We start from the raw sequence: 21,518 nt of genomic DNA on the forward strand, positions 1-21,518 counted from the left end.
GCAAAACAGACAACAAGAAAAGTTTTCTGTAGCAAAACTCTTGCTTCAGAGGGACAAGCTTAGGATAGAGCCAACAAATATGAGGATTATACTCTACTAAGGGAATTTTATTTTATTTTACCTTACTTTGTTGTTTTAGAGATTTTATTTATTTGATAGAGAGAAAGAGCACAGGTAGGGGGAGCAGCAGGAGAGGGAGAAGCAGCCTCCCCACTGAGCAGGGAGTCTGATGCAGGACTCCATCCCAGGACCATGAGATCATAACCTGAGCAAAGGCAGACACTTAACTGACTGAGCCACCCAGGTGCCCCATATACCAAGGGAATTTTAAAGTTTGGAAGTGACATAACTCATATAAGCAAGGATTTGGAAGTGAGCCCCAAAGAAGTTTTTCTTGACTTGCAAACGGGAAACTTGCACACCATGAGAGCTCAGGAATAGAAGTGGGGGAGGGAAATAAGTTGCACCAGGAAAGGGAAAAGATTGGTTTTAGAGATACAAAATGAGAACTGGGCCTACATTAAAGATAGACCCATCAGCTGCCAGGGCCTGGATAAACTGTGTATACTATAAATTTGACCCCGTAGGCCTATTGTGAAACAAAACCAACAGAAAAAGTATTAAAGTAGGCAATCCATATTCCTATAGCAGTAAAATAAAGATAGTCCTTCATAACCAGAAGCAGATTTTCAAACATGATTTATACATAGTGATGTATTGAACTGAATTTCATATCTAGTAGTTTGACTTTCAGTCTTCCTTTGATGTTTTTGTCCTTGCCTTTTATATATCCTTAACCTGAAAATATTTAGAAAAAGCAGAGCAAAAATAAAACCTCCACTTAATCTCTGATGCTAGTGTATTTGAAATTGTAGCAGGAAGTTAAACTTTTTTAATCTAATATTTAACCACATTCTATGATACTTATATTTTCTTTCTCTACTTATCAGTTAAATATATACATTATCATATTGTTACATTTGTTATAGATGTGAAAATACTCTGTGAAAATCTTCAGCTTTTAGTGACTTGAGGAATTTTCCTTAAGAGAATAAATCTTATATATTCAGGGAAGTACATCCTTCTTCATAAATTTCAAAGAAAGTGCTGTTAAGAGAAATTCAACTGAGTAGATTTGAAGATCAAATTGACTTTCTTAAATGATTCATGAATTAGGAGCTCTGAGGAATTGCATGAAATGGAAGTTTTTCATAGGAAGAAGGGGGGGAGGAAATTATTAGTAAAAGAAAAGGATTGTAACAGGCAAGGTCACTTTCCCTTAGGGGGAAAAGCAGGCGGTCTTATGCAGATTACTTCATCTTCCTTGGGGGACAAAGAGGACCCAGGTGACAGATTACCTCATTCATTGGTGCTTATCAGAAAATTCCTGACTAAATATAAGTTAAAACTTACATTTCTGGTGGAGGTTGAAACTGCAGTTAGGTTAGGTATTACACCTCAGTTAGGTGACTTGGCCTCAGTGATGCCCTGTGGGGCCTTTATTTTATTTATTTTTTTAATGTGGAAATGGCAGATTATTAGCCCTGACATTACCTACCATTTAAAGATCAAAGAGAAATCATTTATATTTGTTCATGGGAGTGGCATGATCTGTACCTTCAGCATGTGGAGGAAATACAAAGATGAAGTGATAAGTACTATAATGTGTTATGGCCCCTTTGGATTAAGAACGTATTTCATACACACAGAAATAATAAACTCGATTCTCCCTGAGCTCTGAGGGGAGATTTAATTTCCCTGTCACTTGCTAGTATCATTTCCCTGGATTTGAGGCTTCGTCCAGATCCGAGGAGAAGGTAGTATGTGTATTCGGGTGAGCCTCACCCTGCATGAGATTTGCTCTTTCTGGTGGATGGGTTGTGTGTCTTTTAGAGCTCTCCCATATACCTAAATAAATTTCTGAGGTGGTTGTAAATAAATTACTTGAATAGATTATTTCTGACTTAGCAAGGTCTTTGAATGAATAAATCACAGAATCAAGTTTTAGTGAGAAGCGGCAAGAAGAACAAGCAGAGAATGGTAGGGACTAGAGAGTAGGCTTTGGACTGTCAGCACAGCATAAGGAGATAGAAGAAAGGAAGATGAAAGAAGTGGCCAGTAGTTGCAGATAAACTGAGTCATTTTCACTTGGGCCAGACCTGCTCAGCCGTGCCTGTGAGCTCTCCCAAGTCTTTAAGTGTTTAACATTTAACTTTAAATGTTTAACTCAAGGCACCATTTCACCAACAGGTCCCTTCTCTTGAGCTCATTTTTTTTTTTTTAAAGATTTTATTTATTTATTTGACAGACAGAGATCACAAGTAGACAGAGAGGCAGGCAGAGGGAGAGAGAGAGGAGGAAGCAGGCTCTCTGCGGAGCAGACAGTCCGATGCGGGGCTCGATCCCAGGACCCTTGGGATCATGACCTGAGCCGAAGGCAGAGGCTTTAACCCACTGAGCCACCCAGGTGCCCCTCTTGAGCTCATTTTAGTTGAGAGCAAGTTATCTCAGTGTCTCTGCATTTATCTGCTTGTTAGCGTCCTTGCTGTATTCTATAGATTCTTTTTCCCTACTGTCTCTCTTCTGTGTTTTTATTTATGTTCCCATGGCCAGAATCAAGTTCAGAACTTCACCTCTTATGTGGATTACTGATATGCTTTCTAACAAGAAGTCGCTGTCACCTGTACCCTCTCTGCTCAAATCCATTAAAACATACATATTTTTTTAGAATTAACCTAAACTTGTAATATTTCTACCAAAAACATCAGCGACCACTCATTGACAGACAGCCAAATTGACCGTAAACTTCCTTTTCTGATACTCAAAGTCAGTGACAATAATGGCCAATTTCTCTTTTCATCTCTTCTTTTGTCCTAAGGAGCTGCCAAATTCCTTGCTATTTCATGAACAAGACCCACGAAATGCTGGCAGGATTCACTCCTGATGTTGCCGCCACCTGGAGTATGCTTTTCCATTTCTCTTAGCCAAATGCTATTTATTATCTATTTTAGATACATTCTTTATGAAATTTTGCTGATTTTTCTCAACCAGATGTGATCAACTTTTCCTTTGAATCATCATAATTATGCACACAACTTCCATGCCAGAGCTTTGTTTTTTCTTTTCTGTTATAATGTTCATTTGTTTCTTTGTTTCATCTTCTTGTTTTTTAAAGTAAGCTCTATGTGGGGTTGAATGCATGACCCCAAGATCAAGAGTTGCATGATCTACCCAGCCAGGTGCCCAGTGTGTTTCACCTTTTAAATTGTAAATGTGTTAAGGGAAGTAACTGCATTTCATTATTTTCTGTATCTCAATGCCCTACACAGAATGAGAACTCTGTAAATATTTGTTAGATTGAGAGTAATGTGTCATAGATACACACAAAAATTGATGTATTCTTAAGTATCTGACCAGGAAACAATATTTAAAATACACATAAAAGTGTACCTTATAAAAAAGGAATGTATTGTTTTTCAAATGATCTTGGTTGATGGTGTATGCCTTCCAGAAGGCAGCCTATCAACTTGCTGGTTCAAATGGAATGAGATCTCTGAAGCATGGTTATTTTATTTTTAAATTCTTCTATAAGAAAGAGAATAAATAGAGAAACTTATGGCATAGCTTTGGCTAACTGACTGGGAGATGTTTAAAAAATATATTTATAATTAACATAATATGAATCTTTGCCTGTCGATTTCTACCAATTGAAAAACGAGAGATGTTTTGGAAGTCAGTGGGCAGTTCTAAGAACTCCTGTCACATTCCCTCTAATAAAAGGGATTATTTATTTATTATTTTTTGTTTTTTTAACGGTTATAATTTTTAAATTGTAGATATGGAACAGCTGCAGTACCAAGTACCACTGACATTTTATTTAGCAACTGAGGTTGTTAATATTAACAGAAACGAAATCTATTTTGTATTTTAAAAAACACATTAGGAATATACTAACTATGGTGAATAACCTAGGGCACTTAGTGCCTTAAATGTGATTCCTAAATAAACATGGGGCAATTAGAACACCTCCCCTGTACCCTTTTTGAATTACTCTTATTAGGCTAAGGTTTTGATTTCATATGTTGGTAATACATGGTTAAAAAATATTATCCTAGGAATTCGTTTTGAACAAAAAGAATATGTCAAATGTGTACAAGTTCTGTATTCAGAATTATCTGGCAAAGCCCAACTCAACTTTATGCATACTCTTTATTATATAAATACTAAGACAGTATCAATCTCTGACTTTGACATTTCCTCCAGTCATATTAGGAGTCCTTGGTTTTGTTTGTTTGTTTGTCTTGTTTTGTTTAAAGATTTTATTTTTAAGTAATCATTATACACAACGTGGTGTTCAAACTCAACCCTGAGCTCAAGAGTCATATGCTCTCCTGATTGAGCCGGCCAGATACCCCAAGATGCCTTGTTTGCTCCTTCCCCTTCTTGTTTTTTCCCAGGGTAAGATGAAGAGGGGACAGTGGTTAGGTAGGAGAAATGTATGCTTTGTGGTGAATTATCTTTTCTATAAAATAATAGAATCATATAATAAAACCATAGGATTATATAGAAATTACAGATATTGTGAAGTGAACACTTTTATGTAATTATTATAAGCCATAAACCTGGAAAGTCACTGTTATTAATAATAACTATTATAATATATATTTCCAGTTAGCCTGTTAGGGACAATTGCATAGGGAAATTATTGTTTATAAACAATAAATGATCTTTTCATTTGAGTACTCTAGAATGATGGTCAAAGAAACATCTTTTACTCAGTAAGTTTATAGTCTTGTTGCTGTTAAATATAAATTATGTTCTTATAATTTTAGCAGTTTTAATTTATTTCCTTCTAAAAGTTTAAATGCTTTATTATTCAGCATCCATTTCGTTACTTCCCCTCAAGAAATCCCCAGCCTTTTAATGATAAACTTTCTTTAACATCGGCATCGTACTAGCTTTTGGAATGCTTTCTTGAAGTCTTCATTAAAGATTGTATAAATCAGTGGATTTATAAGGGAATTGAGATATCCAAGCCATGTCAAAAAATTTGACATTTCTTCAGAAATTTTACACTTTTCACAGACATTAACAACCAATTCTTTAACAAAGAAAGGCAGCCAACATATCACAAATGCACCCAAGATTAATCCTAGGGTAGTGGCTGCTTTGCGTTCTCTTGTGCCTGAGATCTTTTGCCTTCTCCAAGATTTCTCGTGCTTGAATTCAGACCTGGGGCTTTTCACCGTGTTATGAATTTTATCAAAGTCTGTTGATGGATCAGATAAAGATTTTTCTGTGTAGGGAGTGGAGACTAGTCTAGTGCTTTTCTCACCACTCCCCAAAAGGACTTGGCCATTCACCTCCTCCTTGGCAATCCTACTTGCTTGTCTCTTGTGGTATAACGTTTTTGCTGCTTTATATATTTTGTAGTAGAGGATCAAAATCAATGTTAATGGGATGTAGAAAGCTCCAAATGTTGAATAAATTGTGGAAACAATGTGGTCGTGTTTGATGATGCACTCATCATCTCGGCTAGTTCCTTGGTGCCTCCAGAATAAAGGAGGCATAGAGATAAAAATGGATATAATCCAAACAACTGTAATCATAATGCCAGCATGCTTGGGAGTCCTTTTCCTGGAGTACTCCACAGCATCTGTGATTGCCCGATACCGATCCAAAGCTATAGCAGAGAGATGTAAGATGGAACACGTGCAGCACGTGATGTCAACGCTCAGCCAGATGTCACAGACCACTTGCCCCATTATCCAGCTCTCTCTCACAATATACACGATGCTGAAAGGCATCACCAGGACAGCTACAAGAAAATCTGTGACTGCAAGCGAGCAAATTAAATAGTTGGCTGGGTGGTGCAACTTCCGGGTCACAATAATTGCCGCAATCACAAGGGAGTTGATGGTCGTTGTCATCAGTGCCAGCCCGGAGAGAGTGAGGGACACCAGAATTTTGGATGGCATTCTGTTTAACAGTTCTTCTGAGGTCAAGTTTTGATCAGATGAGTTTAAGAAATCCATTTTTTTGTTTGTTTTAAAAGATTAATATAGCTGAAAAAATGGATACCTGTAACAAAGGAGGAGAAAATCAGTTCAGAGAAGTCTTTAAAATTTTTTCTCTCCCTTTCAGAATGAATTTTTAAAAGTATATATGTATGTTTCCCAGAATATTCTATGGATTAAAAAATGGGAGTTTAGATTATAGATTTTCTTTTTCCTTTCATTTAATTAAATTCTGATGAGAACAGTAACAATAACTTTCAAAACATTTCTTAAAATATAGCTCAAATAAAATAATTTTTTATGAGTAAACTTAACCTATTACTCAGTAAAATCTGTACCATTATAGAATCGCATTTAAAAACTATATTATTCTGGGGCGCCTGCATGGCTCAGTGGGTTAAGCCTCAGCCTTAGGTCATGATATCAGGGTCCTGGGCTCGAGCCTCACATGGAGTGGGGGGAGCCTGCTTCCCCTTCTCTCTCTCTGCCTGCTGCTCTGCGTACTTGTGATCGCTCTCTGTCAAATAAATAAATAAAATTTTTAAAAAACAAAACATAACAAAAAACTATATTATTCCTAGCTATGGTTTTCCCTTCATCTATGGAGATAAAGTTTAATAGCACATGACATTAATATCTATTTATGCTTTATATAATGTAATTAAAGAAAGTACCATATTAAAGGCAGTATTCAAAATCATAAACAATTTCATACTTAATTCAAAGTTACATTGAGGACATTATCATTGAGCTCTTGGAGACTAGAGGAATTTTTAATGTATTTAATGTCAGAATATAAAGATTATAAAAAGAGAAATAAACAAAAATAAAATATTTTAAAAATATCCCTAGCTTTCTATGATCATTTAATGAAATTAAGAAAATGCCAGAGTGTTTAGTAGTCTTTGTGGATATAAGTAGATAATTTGGTTTAAAAAGATGAAATAAAATTAGTTGGAATCAAATAGTCATAAAACACTGCCCGTTAATACAGTGACATATATGACCAAGTAACTCACTTAACAAGGTGAACTTGCCAGCATGGAGAGCTTATAATGGCACTCACTCTGAAATGGAAATTATTCTTCTTTACAAGTCACCATTGTAAGGACCATGTAACCTGAAAGAGGATACCTCAAACATGGCTTATAAGTTTTGCTTCAGTTCATGCTATTGCTTAATTATAAGTCAAACAGCAATTGGAGTATAATAGGATTAATCTTTTTTATAAGATAGTATTTTTTATGTATTTATTTTCTGCATCAGCCTTTCTCTCTTTTTAAATAACTTTTTTAAAAAAATAGTTTTATTTATTTATTTGACAGAGAGAGAGAATAGCAGATGGAACAGCAGGCAGATGGAGAAGCAGACTCTTGGTGAGCAGGGAGCCCAACTCAGGGCTTGATCATGACCTGAGCTGAAAGTAGATGCTTAACTGACTGAGCCACCCAGCTGCCCCTCTTTTTAAAATAATTCTTTAGCAGCTACCTGTATCTTAGGAAAAGATGGAGAGGACAGAAATCTGAAGCTTTATTACTGTACCCTCATATTACTTATTTTTATCTTAATGTGCTTATGTTTCATTTGTTGGAACTGATAAAACAATACTTTAAAATACTTAATATTATTATATTAAGTACTTCCTGTGAAGTGTGTGTGTGTGTGTGTGTGTGTGTGTGTGTATAATGAAACCTAGAGGTACAGCATATCTAGTATTCTACTTGTGTTTGGTTACCAGTACTAAATTTAATTTTTATTTTCTGATATTCTTTGAAAGCTGGTGCTGATGGCTTGCTTCTAAGCGAATTGAATGGCAGAAGAAATTTAAATACCTGCTACCCAGAAAATGAGTAGTTGTGCTGTGTGCAATTGAGAAGGAATTATAAATCTACATTATTTATGTCAAAACATGTCCATTTGTAAAGGGCAACTGAGATAGTTCCAGATAAAGAATAGAAGCCAAAGTTTCCTTCGATATTCTAAACCTGTGGTTCCCCACTTTTGTTGGCCTCAGAACCAGGATGAGGACTGTCAAAACAGAGATTACTGGGTCTCACCCTTTGACATTAGAGATTCAGTAAAACTGGGCTGGGGCCCTGGACCAACAGCAGCAGCAACACCTGGGACCTTGTTAGAAATGCAGGTGTGAGGGTGAACGCAATGTTGGGGAGAACTCAACATGCCCATTACTCAGCTGTCTGTCTAATCCTTTTACTGCTCTAGCATCTGTGATTTCCTTTCAATTGAGAGAAGCTCTGACATTTTTGTGTATGACTTCCTCAGAATCTTTCTCACATTCTTAACTTATTTCTTGGAGTTTTCCAAATAAATGATCTTACTCTACCTTTTATTGTGATGTTTCTGTGATTATTTTTACTGCCCTCTTTTTGCAGTACAGCTCTTGGACCTCCTGCTCTAGGACTGTTATTCCCCTTCCCCAACATCATTTCTACTCTTTTTAGCCTGCAGTGAGAGTTGAGTCATATGACTATATTTCCTAAATCCATACTGGATCCCAGGGCCTGAGGTATAATGGTGTGATCATCCATACCATCATGATTGTCATGAAAATCCTTGCTATGTGCTTTCAATATCAGTGGACCTCAACAGTCTCAAGCTATTTTCCCTGGAAATATGTTTAGGCAGTCAATGGTCACAGGTGAAACACTTACTGTAAGCCAATTAGACGTATTAGAAACATGGCAGATTAATTAGTTTCTGCCTTCTCTCTAATCCCCCCTCCCCCCATTCTCTCATCATAAAACTTATACCAAATATTCAGGGGTGGCTCAGTGGGTTAAATCCTCTGCCTTCGGCTCAGGTCATAATCCCAGAGTCCTGGGATCCAGCCCGGAATTGGGCTCTTTGCTCAGCAGGGAGCCTGCTTCCTCCTCTCTCTCTGCCTGCTTCTCTGCCTACTTGTGATCTTTGTTTGTCAAATAAACAAATGAAATATTTAAAAAAAAATACAAAACTTCTACCAAATATTCAATTAAAAAACTAAATATTTTCCTGATTGGTTCATTCTTTCCAACAATGGTTATTTAGTGTTTACTTACTTAATTAATTATTTAGCATTTTGGGAATTTATCTAGTGTTTATTTAGTGTTATAGAGTTGATTTAAAAGTGTTGACATTTTTCATATTATAACAAAAACTAACTTTCCACTTTAATTTGCCTGTTAAACAGTTTTGACATAAGAGTCTGTTCAAGAGGTAATTCTGAAATCACATTTTGAATGGAATATTGAAATATAAGAACTGTTTGGAAATAGTTATGTGTGTTTTCATAGTAAAAATGAATTCTGTTGGTAGATGGGCCAGCTTAAAATTAGCAGACAAATTATTTGGTAATTCAACTGAATCCCTTAAGAACTATATTGTAGCATTTAAATTAAGTTTAATAAAATGGTAGTTAATGCTAAGGAAAATATCAAAATGTGTCATATAAATTTGATTGTGGTTTCTAAGAAATCTTACCATTATTATTATTTTTTAAGATTTTATTTATTTATCAGAGGGTGAGAGGGGAAGAGAGCGAGCACAGGCAGACAGAATGGCAGGCAGAGGCAGAAGGAGAAGCAGACTCCCTGCTGAGCAAGGAGCCCGATGTGGGACTTGATCCCAGGACGCTGGGATCATGACCTGAGCCGAAGGCAGCTGTTTAACCAACTGAGCGTCCCAGAAATCTTACCATTACTAAATTTAGAAAACTAATCTTCTGATATTTGTTTTTATCAAAAACAAAGAAAACAGGAAAACAAACATAAGCAATCACAATTGGGTTTCTTTTTGTTTTATTTGCCTTGCCACTTACAATCAGAATTTCATACTGAAATTAATTCATACATGACCTCCAATCAGATTCTTTCCTATTCCATTACATCTTAAGTTCCCATTGTGAGTCCTTACAGTGCTGGAGACCACCTTTGGGAGACATAGACTGTCACACATTTTTCTCCTACTCTTAGAACATAGATTGCATTCTTTATTTTGAATGTCTTCACTGGGAAATAGTCAGGATTCCTTGTTAAGTAGAGCCTGTCGTCCCATTAATTATATGTAGCCTTCTTGATTATAACAAAGAGAAAATTTTACCCAGGCTTTACTCAGTGTGAATATTTGCCAATTTATTGGTCTAGCCACATTATGCATTTGCTCCTCCATTTACACAGGTTTTTTTGTTTGTTTGTTTGTTTTTTCTTAATGCCGGTTTATGTTCAGTTATCAGTTTGATCTTGATATCCAAATATATTTCATTCATATTAAAATATAAGTTCACAGAGGCATAGTTTGGTTTACTTTATATTGTAAATAACATTGGGGAGGGATGTCATACGAAAATAGTTTTAATAACAACATTGTAAAGATGCAAGAAAATAAAATTCAGTTCAATCAAGATCTCATGAGAACCTATGGGTTGGCTGCTTCAGTTAGAATAATAATAATATTTATCCTTTCTGAGTGTTTACTTCTGCAGGGACTGTGCTAAGTGTTTTCCATATGTTAATTCATTTAATCCCCACTGCTAATCTATGAAGCAGGAGAGATTATTTTTTTAAAGATTTATTTATTTTAGAGAGTAATGGGGGAGGGATAGAGGACTAGGGAGAGAATCTTTAAGCAGACTCCCTGATGAGCGTGGAGCCTGGTGTGGGGCTCAGTCTTACAAAACTAAGATCAGACCTGAGCCAAAACCAAGAGTCAGAGACTCAACTGACTATGCCACCCAGGCTCCCTGAGGTAGGTGCAATTATCGTTTCTCATTCATAGATAAGAAAACTTAGGGACCTGGCACCTGGGTGGCTCAGTGGGTTAATGCCTCTGCCTTCAGCTCAGGTCATGATCCCGGTCTGTCAGAGTGCTCCACCCCATGCACTCTAGCTTCCTAGCTAAGGCCAACAAGCACATGCAATCCACACAGAGGACACCCTTTAATTGCCTAGCCCTGGTGGTTGAGGGGGCTGCGGTTCCTGAGCTCCCGGGAATGTAACAACAGAAGACAGTTCTTGGCAGGCCACTCCTCTTAAGGCACTACAAAGACAGCAGAATGAAATGCAACCCCAGACTTTCTGTGAAAAAAGTCCATTTTCTTAGCCTGGAACTTCAGCCTAAGGGACAGGCTTCAGGTTTCCCACACAACTAGAATCTAAGGAAGTGGTTGCAAAATATAAGCAGGGAGAAATTATGCTTGTGCACCCACCAGCCTCCCTCTAGCCTGAAGAGACCTCTCAGAAAGAAGCCTCACACTCGTCTGGAGTCCCAATTTTTGGAACTGTTACCTAGGGGATACCTCCAGATCTCCTGGTCCAGAGGCTAGCAGGGATTTTGATTTGCATACTTTAAAAGGTATTGCCTCAGGGTGTGGCTTCCAATCAGGCTGAAACTAAGGGCTAAATGAGAGTCTCCCTTTGGATCACCAATAGGTCTTGGCACACCCTTCACATCTAGGGTATATCATGAATAAATCAGGTGGTTTAGACAATCACAAAGGTTTGAGAGAGAACCAAAAGTTAGGCTGAACAAGAAGGATCATCATCTATATAAGGACACTCCTTAAAGAAAGAGAGAGAGAGCAAAGAGCTGTTTCACCTAAAATATAGAAGCAAAATGAGGAAACAAGTATGTTCCAAATGAAAGAAGAAGACAAAAACCTCAGAAAAAGGCCTTAATGGTAAGAAGACAAGTAATCTACCTGATAAAGAATTCAAAGTAATCATAAAGGTGTTCACTTAACTTGGGAGAAAAATGGATGAACATAGTGAAAACTTCAAAAGATAGAAAATATAAGAAAATATCAAGTAGAAGTCACAGATCTGAAGAATACAATAACTGACCTGAAAAATATGCTAGAGAGTTTCGACAGCAAATTAGATGAAGCAGAACAGATCAGTGAGATGGGACACAAAACAGTGGAACTCACCCAGACAGAGCAGCAAAGTAAAAACAAACCAACAATTTCTTAAAATGGAGATAACTTAAGAGACCTATGGGACAACATCAAGTGGAATAAAATTTGCATAATAGGGGTCCCAGAAGGAGAAGAGAGAGAGAAAGGGGCAGATAACTTATTTGAAGAAATTATGGCTGAAAACTTCCCTAACCTATAGAAGGAAACAGACACCCAGGTCCAAAAAGCCCAGAAAGTTCCAAATAAGATGAACCCAAAGAGATAAACCAAAGACACATTATAGTTAAAATGTCACAAGTTAAAGATAAAGAGAGAATCTTAAAAGTAGCAAGAGAAAAAAAAAATTGTTTATATAAAGCAAACCCTCATAAAGGTAACAGATGATTTCTCAGCAGAAACTTTGCAGGCCAGAAAAGAGTGGCATGACATATTTAAAGTCCTAAAAGGAAACCAAGAATATTGCTTATTGCTATCCAGCAAGACTATCATTTAGAATTGAAGGGGAGATATAGAGTTTTCCAGACAAGCGAAGCTAATCACTACTAAAGCCACTTTACAAGAAGTATTAAAGGAACCTCTTTAAGCTGAAAAGAAATAGCACTAATTCATAACAAGAAAATACATAAAAGTAAAAATCTCCCTGGAAATGGTAAATATATAGTAAAGGCAGTGTATTAATAACTTAAAAAGCTATTGTGAAGGTTAAAAGACAAAATTAGTAAAATTAAAATTGGGGCGCCTGGGTGGCTCAGTGGGTTAAGCCGCTGCCTTCGGCTCGGGTCATGATCTCAGGGTCCTGGGATCGAGCCCCGCATCGGGCTCTCTGCTCAGCAGGGAGCCTGCTTCCTTCTCTCTCTCTCTCTGCCTGCCTCTCAGTGTACTTGTAATTTCTCTCTGTCAAATAAATAAATAAAATCTTTAAAAAAAATATATATAATAATTAGTGAGGGGAAAAAAAACAATAAAAAGATACCAAGTGTGACTTTGAAAATATAAAACATGGGAAAGAGCAAAAATAGAGTTTCAGAATGTGTTCAAATTTAAGTTGTTATCAACTTAAAATACACACACACACAGACACATCTCAAAAAGATGAGGAAATGGAGGTACATAACAGCCATTGATTTAAGCCCACCCAGGCAAATGCTGTGAGAATGCTCTATTCTGAGGGTTAGAAATATACCCTCATTAAATCCACTTCTACTTGTTAATTTAGTTCTCTAATCCACTGTGGCTCTTGAATCCCTTCTTTGGGTTCTTGACTCTGCTCTGAGAGATCCTGTATTTCTATGAGAAATAGTCTGGATTTACAACTAAGTAGACTTCACAGTGTGCTTTCTGCCTATAGAAAATCTTTTCATTTTGAACTGTATCTTTCCCCTTTGGTCCAAAATAAGTAAAATTCTCTTAAAAACTTTGTGAATCTGACTGGAAGTCATGACAGGTCCCAACATTTCACATGCATAATTTTCCAAGACAGGCTTCTCTTTACTTTGCCTAGAGTATTAGGGCTATGGGGCCACATCTTTAAGATTTTCAGAAGCCTTTTTGCCTAGCTGAGGACTTCACTAGGCACTTCTTTAAATCTTTCTGAAACCTAATAAATTATTTTATGACCATACCCTTGTCTATTCTTCATCCTAAGGCCATTTTTATTTTGACAATCTTTGGCTATCTAGATAGATCAGTGATAGGAAATAGGTTTGTTTTCCTATCTTGACAAGTCCTGATTCTTATATATTTCTTCTAAATTTTGCTTGTAAACTTTATTCCTCTCCTGCTTTCCATAGCTTATTACATAAAGCTAAAAAACTGTCAGTTGGCATTTGAAACATTTTGCCTCTTGGCCAGATCCATAAGTTCATCAAGAACATTGACCTTTCAGGTTACTGGAGGCCACACTTACAAATTGTTTCGCTACTTCAAAACATGGGCTTCCCTTCTAGTCTCCAAGAGGGTTTCATCACCTCCTTTTCAGCCACCAAAAGTTTGTGCACTAACAGTCTTCTCACTGTTTTTTCAATATAGTACCTTATTTCAAAGCCAATGTCATGTGTATTGCTGATAAGTTTACAAGGATGGACTATGCTTGACTGTTTGTTGTCATTTTGGCATCACCATGGGCTCCCAGTACCTGCAGAGTAAGGAGTAGTAAGGAACTACATCCCAGAATCTGCTTCTTTAAATCTGGCTTTAGAATTTGATAGTGAGAGGAATTACCACAAGGTTTGGGAAGTAGAAGAGAAGGGTGGTTGATGACTATCTGAAGGTGGTTGCAGACAGACGCATGGTCAAACATTGACAGCAGCTTCTGTGTGCTCTTGGAAACCATTGTTGGGAATTTTCTCAGATTTTTGGAGAGCTACAACAGTTTCCAAGAAAGTCTTTGAGAACTACCTACTTAGGGGCTTTGGGCTAAGGTGCTTCAGTGTCTCCTTTGACTTTAGGCAACAATTGGATGGAATTAAATTTTGACTTTCTTGACTTTTCCCCCCTTGGTGTTCCATATTAACTTAAACTCCAATGTCTTCATTAATTAATTAATATTACAGGAATGTATTGAGTGACTCTGTTTCCCTGACCAGGCCCAGACTAATACAGGCAGATATACTGCTAGGTGATTGTTAGGAATTAATAACCAAAACAGCCATAACTGAATATTGAAAATATTAAGCAATATTTTCATTAAGACCGTTAATGAAAACAGTTTTAACCATTGAAGGATTAACTGACTTTTACTGAATCTTAAATATATTTAGAAAGAGCAGCAATTCTGATTTTAAATGAAATTTACACATTCACATATTTCATTGCATGGATGATTCTGGTTATTTTTTTTAAGAGACACCTGCATAGGAGTCTGCTAAAAATGGAAAAACAAACTGCAACAATGAAAAATCTTAGGGAAAACTGCACTACATTCAGTGAACTGTGAAACCATCTGTAAAAGCACTGGTTATGGAAAAGGAAGCAAATACACATGCACAAACTCAGTATGTTACATTACTTCTTTTATTTGTTGCTGAAACCTACCTTGGAAGAAGCTAAATGTGTGTATGTGTATGAGCAGAGGAGGGATAGAGGATATGGAAGGGATGGGGCTGTGAGGGCAGTAAGAACTGATGCTTATTTCTGAAACTGGGGTTTCAGTTTATTAAGAGACTATCACATATTGTGAATAGAAGCCACAGTGCTAGAGTTAAACAGATCTTCATCTGAAGCCTGTCTCCCCATTTACTAGTATGAGCTCAAAAAGTCATTTCAACTTTCAAAGACTCGCCTTCTTTGGTGAAGTGAAGATAGTAAGATTCAGGTCTTCTAAAGTGTGGTTGAAGATTAAATGTAAATCGTTAGGTCCTAGCCCCTAATAAACTCAGTATTTATATTTGTCCTCTGTAGTAAGCATTAGTGAAGGCATTAAATGTATATAACAAGGTGAAAAGTATTCTGGTATTTTTATTTTTACCTCGGTCTTCATTTTATAGTATCTGTATTACCACCATTGTCTAATTCCACAAAAGTTTCTTAATCCTACAAAAAGATGGTGGTAGTGGGAGGAAACAATGTGCAATTACTGTGGGTGAGAAATGATGTATTCTTCTAATATTTGAGTTAAAACAGAAAACAAGTAATGGGTTAGCAAGCTAGAGATCAGATTTTGAAAGAATATGTTTGTGATCTTTCTCTCCTCCTTGCCTGACATTACTTCTTCTTGAGTATTCAATAAGGCAAATAGTTTATTCCATAGTGATACTGGATATAATATGTCTTATATAAGTGCCTATCACCAGGAACTAGACAAAGAATCTAGAAATTCTGTACCTTTACTGGAAAGATACTAAAAAGCTGAATTTTCTATATGTTAGATATGAAGAATATTTTTTAAATTTTCTTTTTTTTAAAGATGAATTTTAAAAAATAGATTTTAATTTAATTTAATTTATTTATTTCACAGAGAGAGAGAGAGAGAGATAGAAAGAGAGAGAGAGAGATCACAAGTACGCAGAGAGGCAGGCAGAGAGTGAGGGGAAAGCAGATGCAGAGTTCTCTCTGCTCTCAGCAGATGCAGAGCTCAATCCCAGGACCCTGAGATCATGACCTAAGCCGAAGGCAGAGGCTTAACTGAGCCACCCAGGTGCCCCTAAAATTTTCTTTTTTAAAGAAGATTTATTTATTTATTTATTTAGAGAGCGTGAGAGAAAGAGAGTGTGTATGGGGGCAGGGGAAGGGGAGAGGGAGAGAGAGAATCTCAAGCAGACTCCTTGCTGAGCACGGAGCCTAGGGTGGGGCTCAATCCCATGATCCTGAGACCTTGATCTGAGCTGAGATCAAGAGTTAGACAACCGGGGCTCCTGGGTGGCTCAGTGGGTTGAGCCGCTGCCTTCGGCTCAGGTCATGATCTCAGGGTCCTGCGATCGAGCCTCGCATTGGGCTCTTTGGATGGGGAGCCTGCTTCCTCCTCTCTCTGCCTGCCTCTCTGCCTGCTTGTGATCTCTCTCTGTCAAATAAATAAATAAAATCTTAAAAAAAAAAAAAAGAGTTAGACAACCAATCAAATGAACCACACAGTCACCCCTAAAAACTTTCTTTCTCAAATTAATTATTAACAGTCTGGTAAATATCTTAATCCAGATACGTAATTTTATATTCTTAATCTAGAATAAAATATCAGATCAGACAAAGTCTTTCTTAAAATGTGGAAAGAAAATAGCTAAATTTACCTGAACATAAATCAAAATGTCATGGTAAATTATTTTCTTAAAAAAAAATCACATGCTTGGGATGTGTTAAAACTCAGTGAAAACTGTTATGAGATTAAAAGAGATCTAATTTTAGTGATGATTTTTAATTTGACAACTTCAATCTTTTTAGTGCATAATAACTAGTTAACTGCACCACGCTGGCAAAGCACAATGATCTCTTTTTTTCTCTCTGCTTTTTTTTATTAGCCAGTGCTTGAAAAACATTAGACTATTATATCTTATATTTTATGCAAATGTAACTAATGGGATGAAAGGTATTTCACATGATTGGGATGTATGCTTTTCCATTTTATTCTATTTTTCTTTTGTAAATATGTTAAATTGGAAGTATTTCTCTTCTTTTTTCATCTTTAATTCACTTTCTCTCTTTTGACCCCCTTTACTTAAGCTTTATAAACTACAGCATTGTATTTGGTAAATTTAGTAACTACCACTTTGATTAACTGAGTATCTAAAGAAACAAATATTTAATATTGACATTTATTGGACACCACTGGCTTGTTAGGGCTGGTATACAAAGTATAATATAGTAACAGTATAAGTGCTTAATTGCTGTCAGTTGAAATTGGGTAATTGATTGATCATCTTCAATTAATGATATTATAGAGTGTTCAGCACTGAAACACAAGACAGGTATTTATTATATAGCCATTACTTGGAGCTCTGCTTAGGCATAATCTGGTCTTCCAGTCTGCTGGTTATTAACTATAGGCTATTAACTATAATATGAGGAAAAGCTTAACTTTTTAACCTGGATAAGATAGGCAGTGATTGACTAAAACATGTTTAGCTTAAATATACACTAGCTTTCTTTAAATGTACAGTATAAAGTAGCCACAATGTTAAATAAGATGGGCATTTCTATTTTCATTGTATTTAGTTGGCTTTACATAATGCTATGGAATATAATATCTTGTATTTCTGTGTTTTACACAGTAATTTATCCTGAAATCCAAAAATACAGATTGAAGCACAAGGTTAAGATAATAACATCTTGAGACTTGATCCCAAAATAATTATGAGAAATCTGTCTATATCTGAATAACAAGAAAGGAGAACTCCTCTTCATGTACTTTGACTTAACTTTTTTTTTCCATCTGAGAATACAGAAGTTGCTACGAAATAGTTTTTCTCTTGTCCAAGATTTTTGGGCCAGCTTTTTATAATTTAAAATACAAGTTCTCATTCAGTAACTTCAGTCACTTCTACCCTTCTTCTACTTTGTTTACTACTACAGTAGTGGTTATTATTATCTTTAGATTAAAAGTATCTTAATGCCTGTACTTAGAATTTACTCCAGTAAAGTCATATATTTTAGAGAAAATTACCAACAAGTTACAAAGAGTTTGTTGGATGTTTCAGATATGGTATGGTTAAATGATGGTGATTTGTATATTACCTAGTTGTGACTTAGCCTAGAACAAATCAGAGCTGTCATCTGGACAGAATGACAAAATATTGGAAGGCACAATGGTTGACCCTCCTGATTTGTTCCCTAAGTTTTGAGCATCAGTTGATAAAATTAATTAAGTAATGCAATGTGTGTTAGGTTCTACATGCATTTGTATAAAAGATGCAGCCCAGGGATAGCTGTGTGGCTCAGTCGGTTAAGCATCTGCCTTCAGCTCAGGTCATGATATCAAGGCCCTGGGATCGAGTCCTGTGTCAGGATCTCTGCTCAGTGGGGAGCCTGCTTCCCCCTCTCTCTCTGCCTGCTTGTGATCTCTCCCTCTCTATCAGATAAATAAATAAATAAATAAATAAATAAATAAATAAAATCTTCTTAAAAAAGAAAGATGCAGCCCATGATATCAAGGACTATATTGTTTAACAGTAGTTCAGGAAAGACACATTTATCTATTGAGCAAATATTAATTTCGTTTCAGCATTGTAGTTGACAGTCTGGATATAAAAATGAATATGTCATGGGCACCTGGGTGGCTTAGTTGGTTAATAGTCTGACTCTTGATTTTGGCTCAGGTAATGGGAATGATTATAACTAACAATGATGAGTTTGGTAGTGAGCATGTACCAAAAACAAGTGAGTCTTGGTAATTTTGTAGTTCTGAAGAAGAGGAATTCTAATTTTTCTACTGGACATTTAGCCATGATTATTTAAGTTTAGATTTCTTGAAATGCCTTTGCCACCATGTGAAGCCTGAGAATCAAGGCAGTTCTTATAACCTGAAATGTACTGTGTGATACATACATTGATAAATACGTAAGAAAGAAGCCATGATCATTCATAGGAAGCTGCAGCAGTTCTGCTGTGAAAGACCAGAAAAGACCTTACACAGGAATTTAAATTTAATCAAAGACTTGGAAAAAAGTTTCCTCGATCAATAGAAGGTTGGGAGTAGTAGGTTGCAGTGAAGGCTTTTTTGCAAAGATATAATATCAGGAGGAGTATGGTAGGAGATAATTTGATTGGATATGACTGTTGAGGTGGAAAAATTGGTCAGGAAGTAAGAGTTTTATGTACCATAATGCTGGAGGCCATGCAGAGCCATTGAAGAATATGAGGCAGAATTGGGTAAAGGTTAGAGTCTATGATAAGAGATTATTAAATAGGGGTGCCTTGGTGGCTCAGTGGGTTAAGGCTTTTGCCTTCGGCTCAGATCATGTTCCCATGGTCCCCAGGTCCTGGGATCGAGCCCCGCATCAGGCTCTCTGTTCAGCAGGGAGCCTGCTTCCTCCTCTCTCTCTCTCTGCCTGCTTCTGCCTACTTGTGATCTCTGTCTGTCAAATAAATAAATAAAGTCTTTAAAAAAATAAAAAGAGATTATTAAATAGACTAGGTGAGAGACAATGAGTTTTCAGCCTAGGAATGGAACGAGGAGATGAGGAGACAAAACGGTTTTAAACCCTATTTTAGTGTATGTCAGGATCTGACAGTTAACTTAATTTGGGGGACGGTGAAGCCTGAGGTGAAAGGAGGAGCCTAGAATGATTCCTGTGTTCCATGAAAGGCAACTAGTTGGAGGACGACATTATATACATGGAGAGAACATAGGAAAAGGAGGTTTGGCGGGAAGGGAAAAGGATAGGGTCATGATGAAAGTAATAGTTTCAAATACACTTAGACTAACATATAAGACAACCTGTATGGAATCATCTAGAAGGCAAATCTGGATTGGAAATTGAACTCATACATTATTAGCTGAATCCCTACATATCTATAAAATCACGGACTGAAGAAGGCAATGCGCTGAAGAATAAATGGAAGATGAAGAATTGGAGAAAGTCATATGAAGCATTCTTTTAAGAGGTTTGATTACTGATGAAAAAAGTTAAAATCTAGAAACTTTTAAAAAGGTAAAAATAAGAGACAGAAATTCTGGATTGAGAAATTTGTTGTTGTTGTTGTTGTTTTTTAAACACAAACGTAATTTGGTATACTTATGCAGCATGGGAAATAAGCTCTCAGGCAAAGTGAAGAGTTAAATTATAAACTCAACTGCCATTTCTTTATTTGTTTATTGCACCTTTCCTCATTAGAATGTAAGCTGTATAAGAGCAACACTTTAGTTCCTGGGCCTGGTACAAAATTTGGCTCATAATAGTCACTCAAAAAAAATCTGATGAATGAATAATGAATGGAAAATACTCTGTGTTGATTGAGACTGAGGGAAGCATTTACTCTTACACACTGCTGGCGTGCTTGGGTGGCTCAGTGGGTTAAAGCCTCTGCCTTCGGCTCAGGTCATGATCCCAGCGTCCTGGGATCAAGCCCCGCATTGGGCTCTCTGCTTGGCGGGTAGTCTGCTTCCCCCCCCCCCTCTCTGCCTGCCTCTCTGCCTACTTGTGATCTCTGTCTGATAAATAAATAAAATCTTAAAAAAAAAAGTTAAATTATTCTTATACACTGCTGCCATAAACTGGTACAACCCATGGAGACAATGTGTTGATAACCTTTGATATAGTCATTCTATTTCTAAGAATTTATCCTATGAATATATTTCCATGTATAATAAATGAATGTGTCATCAATACATATAGACAAATAAATTATTGTGCATACTTATAATGAATAAGTAAGCTCTTTATATCCTGACCTAAGATTTCTAAAACATATTTTAAAGTGAAAAAGCAGAAGAAAAACATAAAGAATATGTATGAATATAGTTGCTTATTTATATATAGACTGTACCTGGAAAAATATACAAGAAACTAGGAGTAGAAATAGGGAAGACAGTTTGGAAAGAGACTCTAAAATTTTATACTCAGTGTGTGTTTACCTATTTTTCTCAAAAAGTAAAAAGCAAAGCAAAAAGAAGAAGAAGAAGAAGAGGAAGAAGAAGAAGCAGCAGCACCAGACTTATTTGAGCACATTAGTTTATGTCAAATACCTTCCTAAATACTTTGTATAGTTCAGGGGAAAGAAGATAAGTGAAGGAAATAATTTTGTAGCCAGTGAACATGTGAGCACATATGTATTGGGAAAGGGTGGAAAATGGCAGGAACTTGGAGGTTTTGTGTGTTGTAGATGTATTTTCTCTCTGAACAGGAGATGTAGTCATCTGTTGAGGGGGAGAAGGCAGGGATCATGAAGGGTAAGAGGAACATTTGGCACAGTTGCTATAGAGAGTAAAAAGGGAATGATCAGAGGCAGAAAGAAAGTATTCTGTGTATCGTTTAATGCTATTTGGGCATCATTCCTAACTACAGTATAATTTTTAAAAAAGATTTATTTATTTTAGAGAGAGAAAGAAAGAGGTCATACACAAGCTCAAGTCAGGGGAGGGGCAGAAGGAGAGAGTCTTGAAGCAGACTCCCCACTGAGTGTGGAGCCAGAAGTGGGGCTCAAACTCAGAACGAATGAGATCA

At 36.5% G+C, this 21,518-nt stretch overlaps 1 protein-coding gene across 1 annotated transcript in view; it reads right to left on the bottom strand.

Moving 5' to 3' along the window:
- Positions 1–3,869: 3,869 nt before the first annotated feature.
- HTR1F (5-hydroxytryptamine receptor 1F) overlaps positions 3,870–21,518 on the bottom strand; it is a 44,380-nt gene continuing 26,731 nt past the window's right edge. The window contains exon 2 of the mRNA XM_059388171.1: positions 3,870–6,081. Coding sequence (XP_059244154.1) covers positions 4,938–6,035 — 1,098 coding nt within the window. The 5' untranslated portion in view covers positions 6,036–6,081 and the 3' untranslated portion in view covers positions 3,870–4,937. The remainder of the gene's footprint in view (positions 6,082–21,518) is intronic.

This window comes from Mustela nigripes, chromosome 2, assembly GCF_022355385.1.
Source record: "Mustela nigripes isolate SB6536 chromosome 2, MUSNIG.SB6536, whole genome shotgun sequence".
NCBI classification, from domain to species: Eukaryota; Metazoa; Chordata; class Mammalia; order Carnivora; family Mustelidae; genus Mustela; species Mustela nigripes.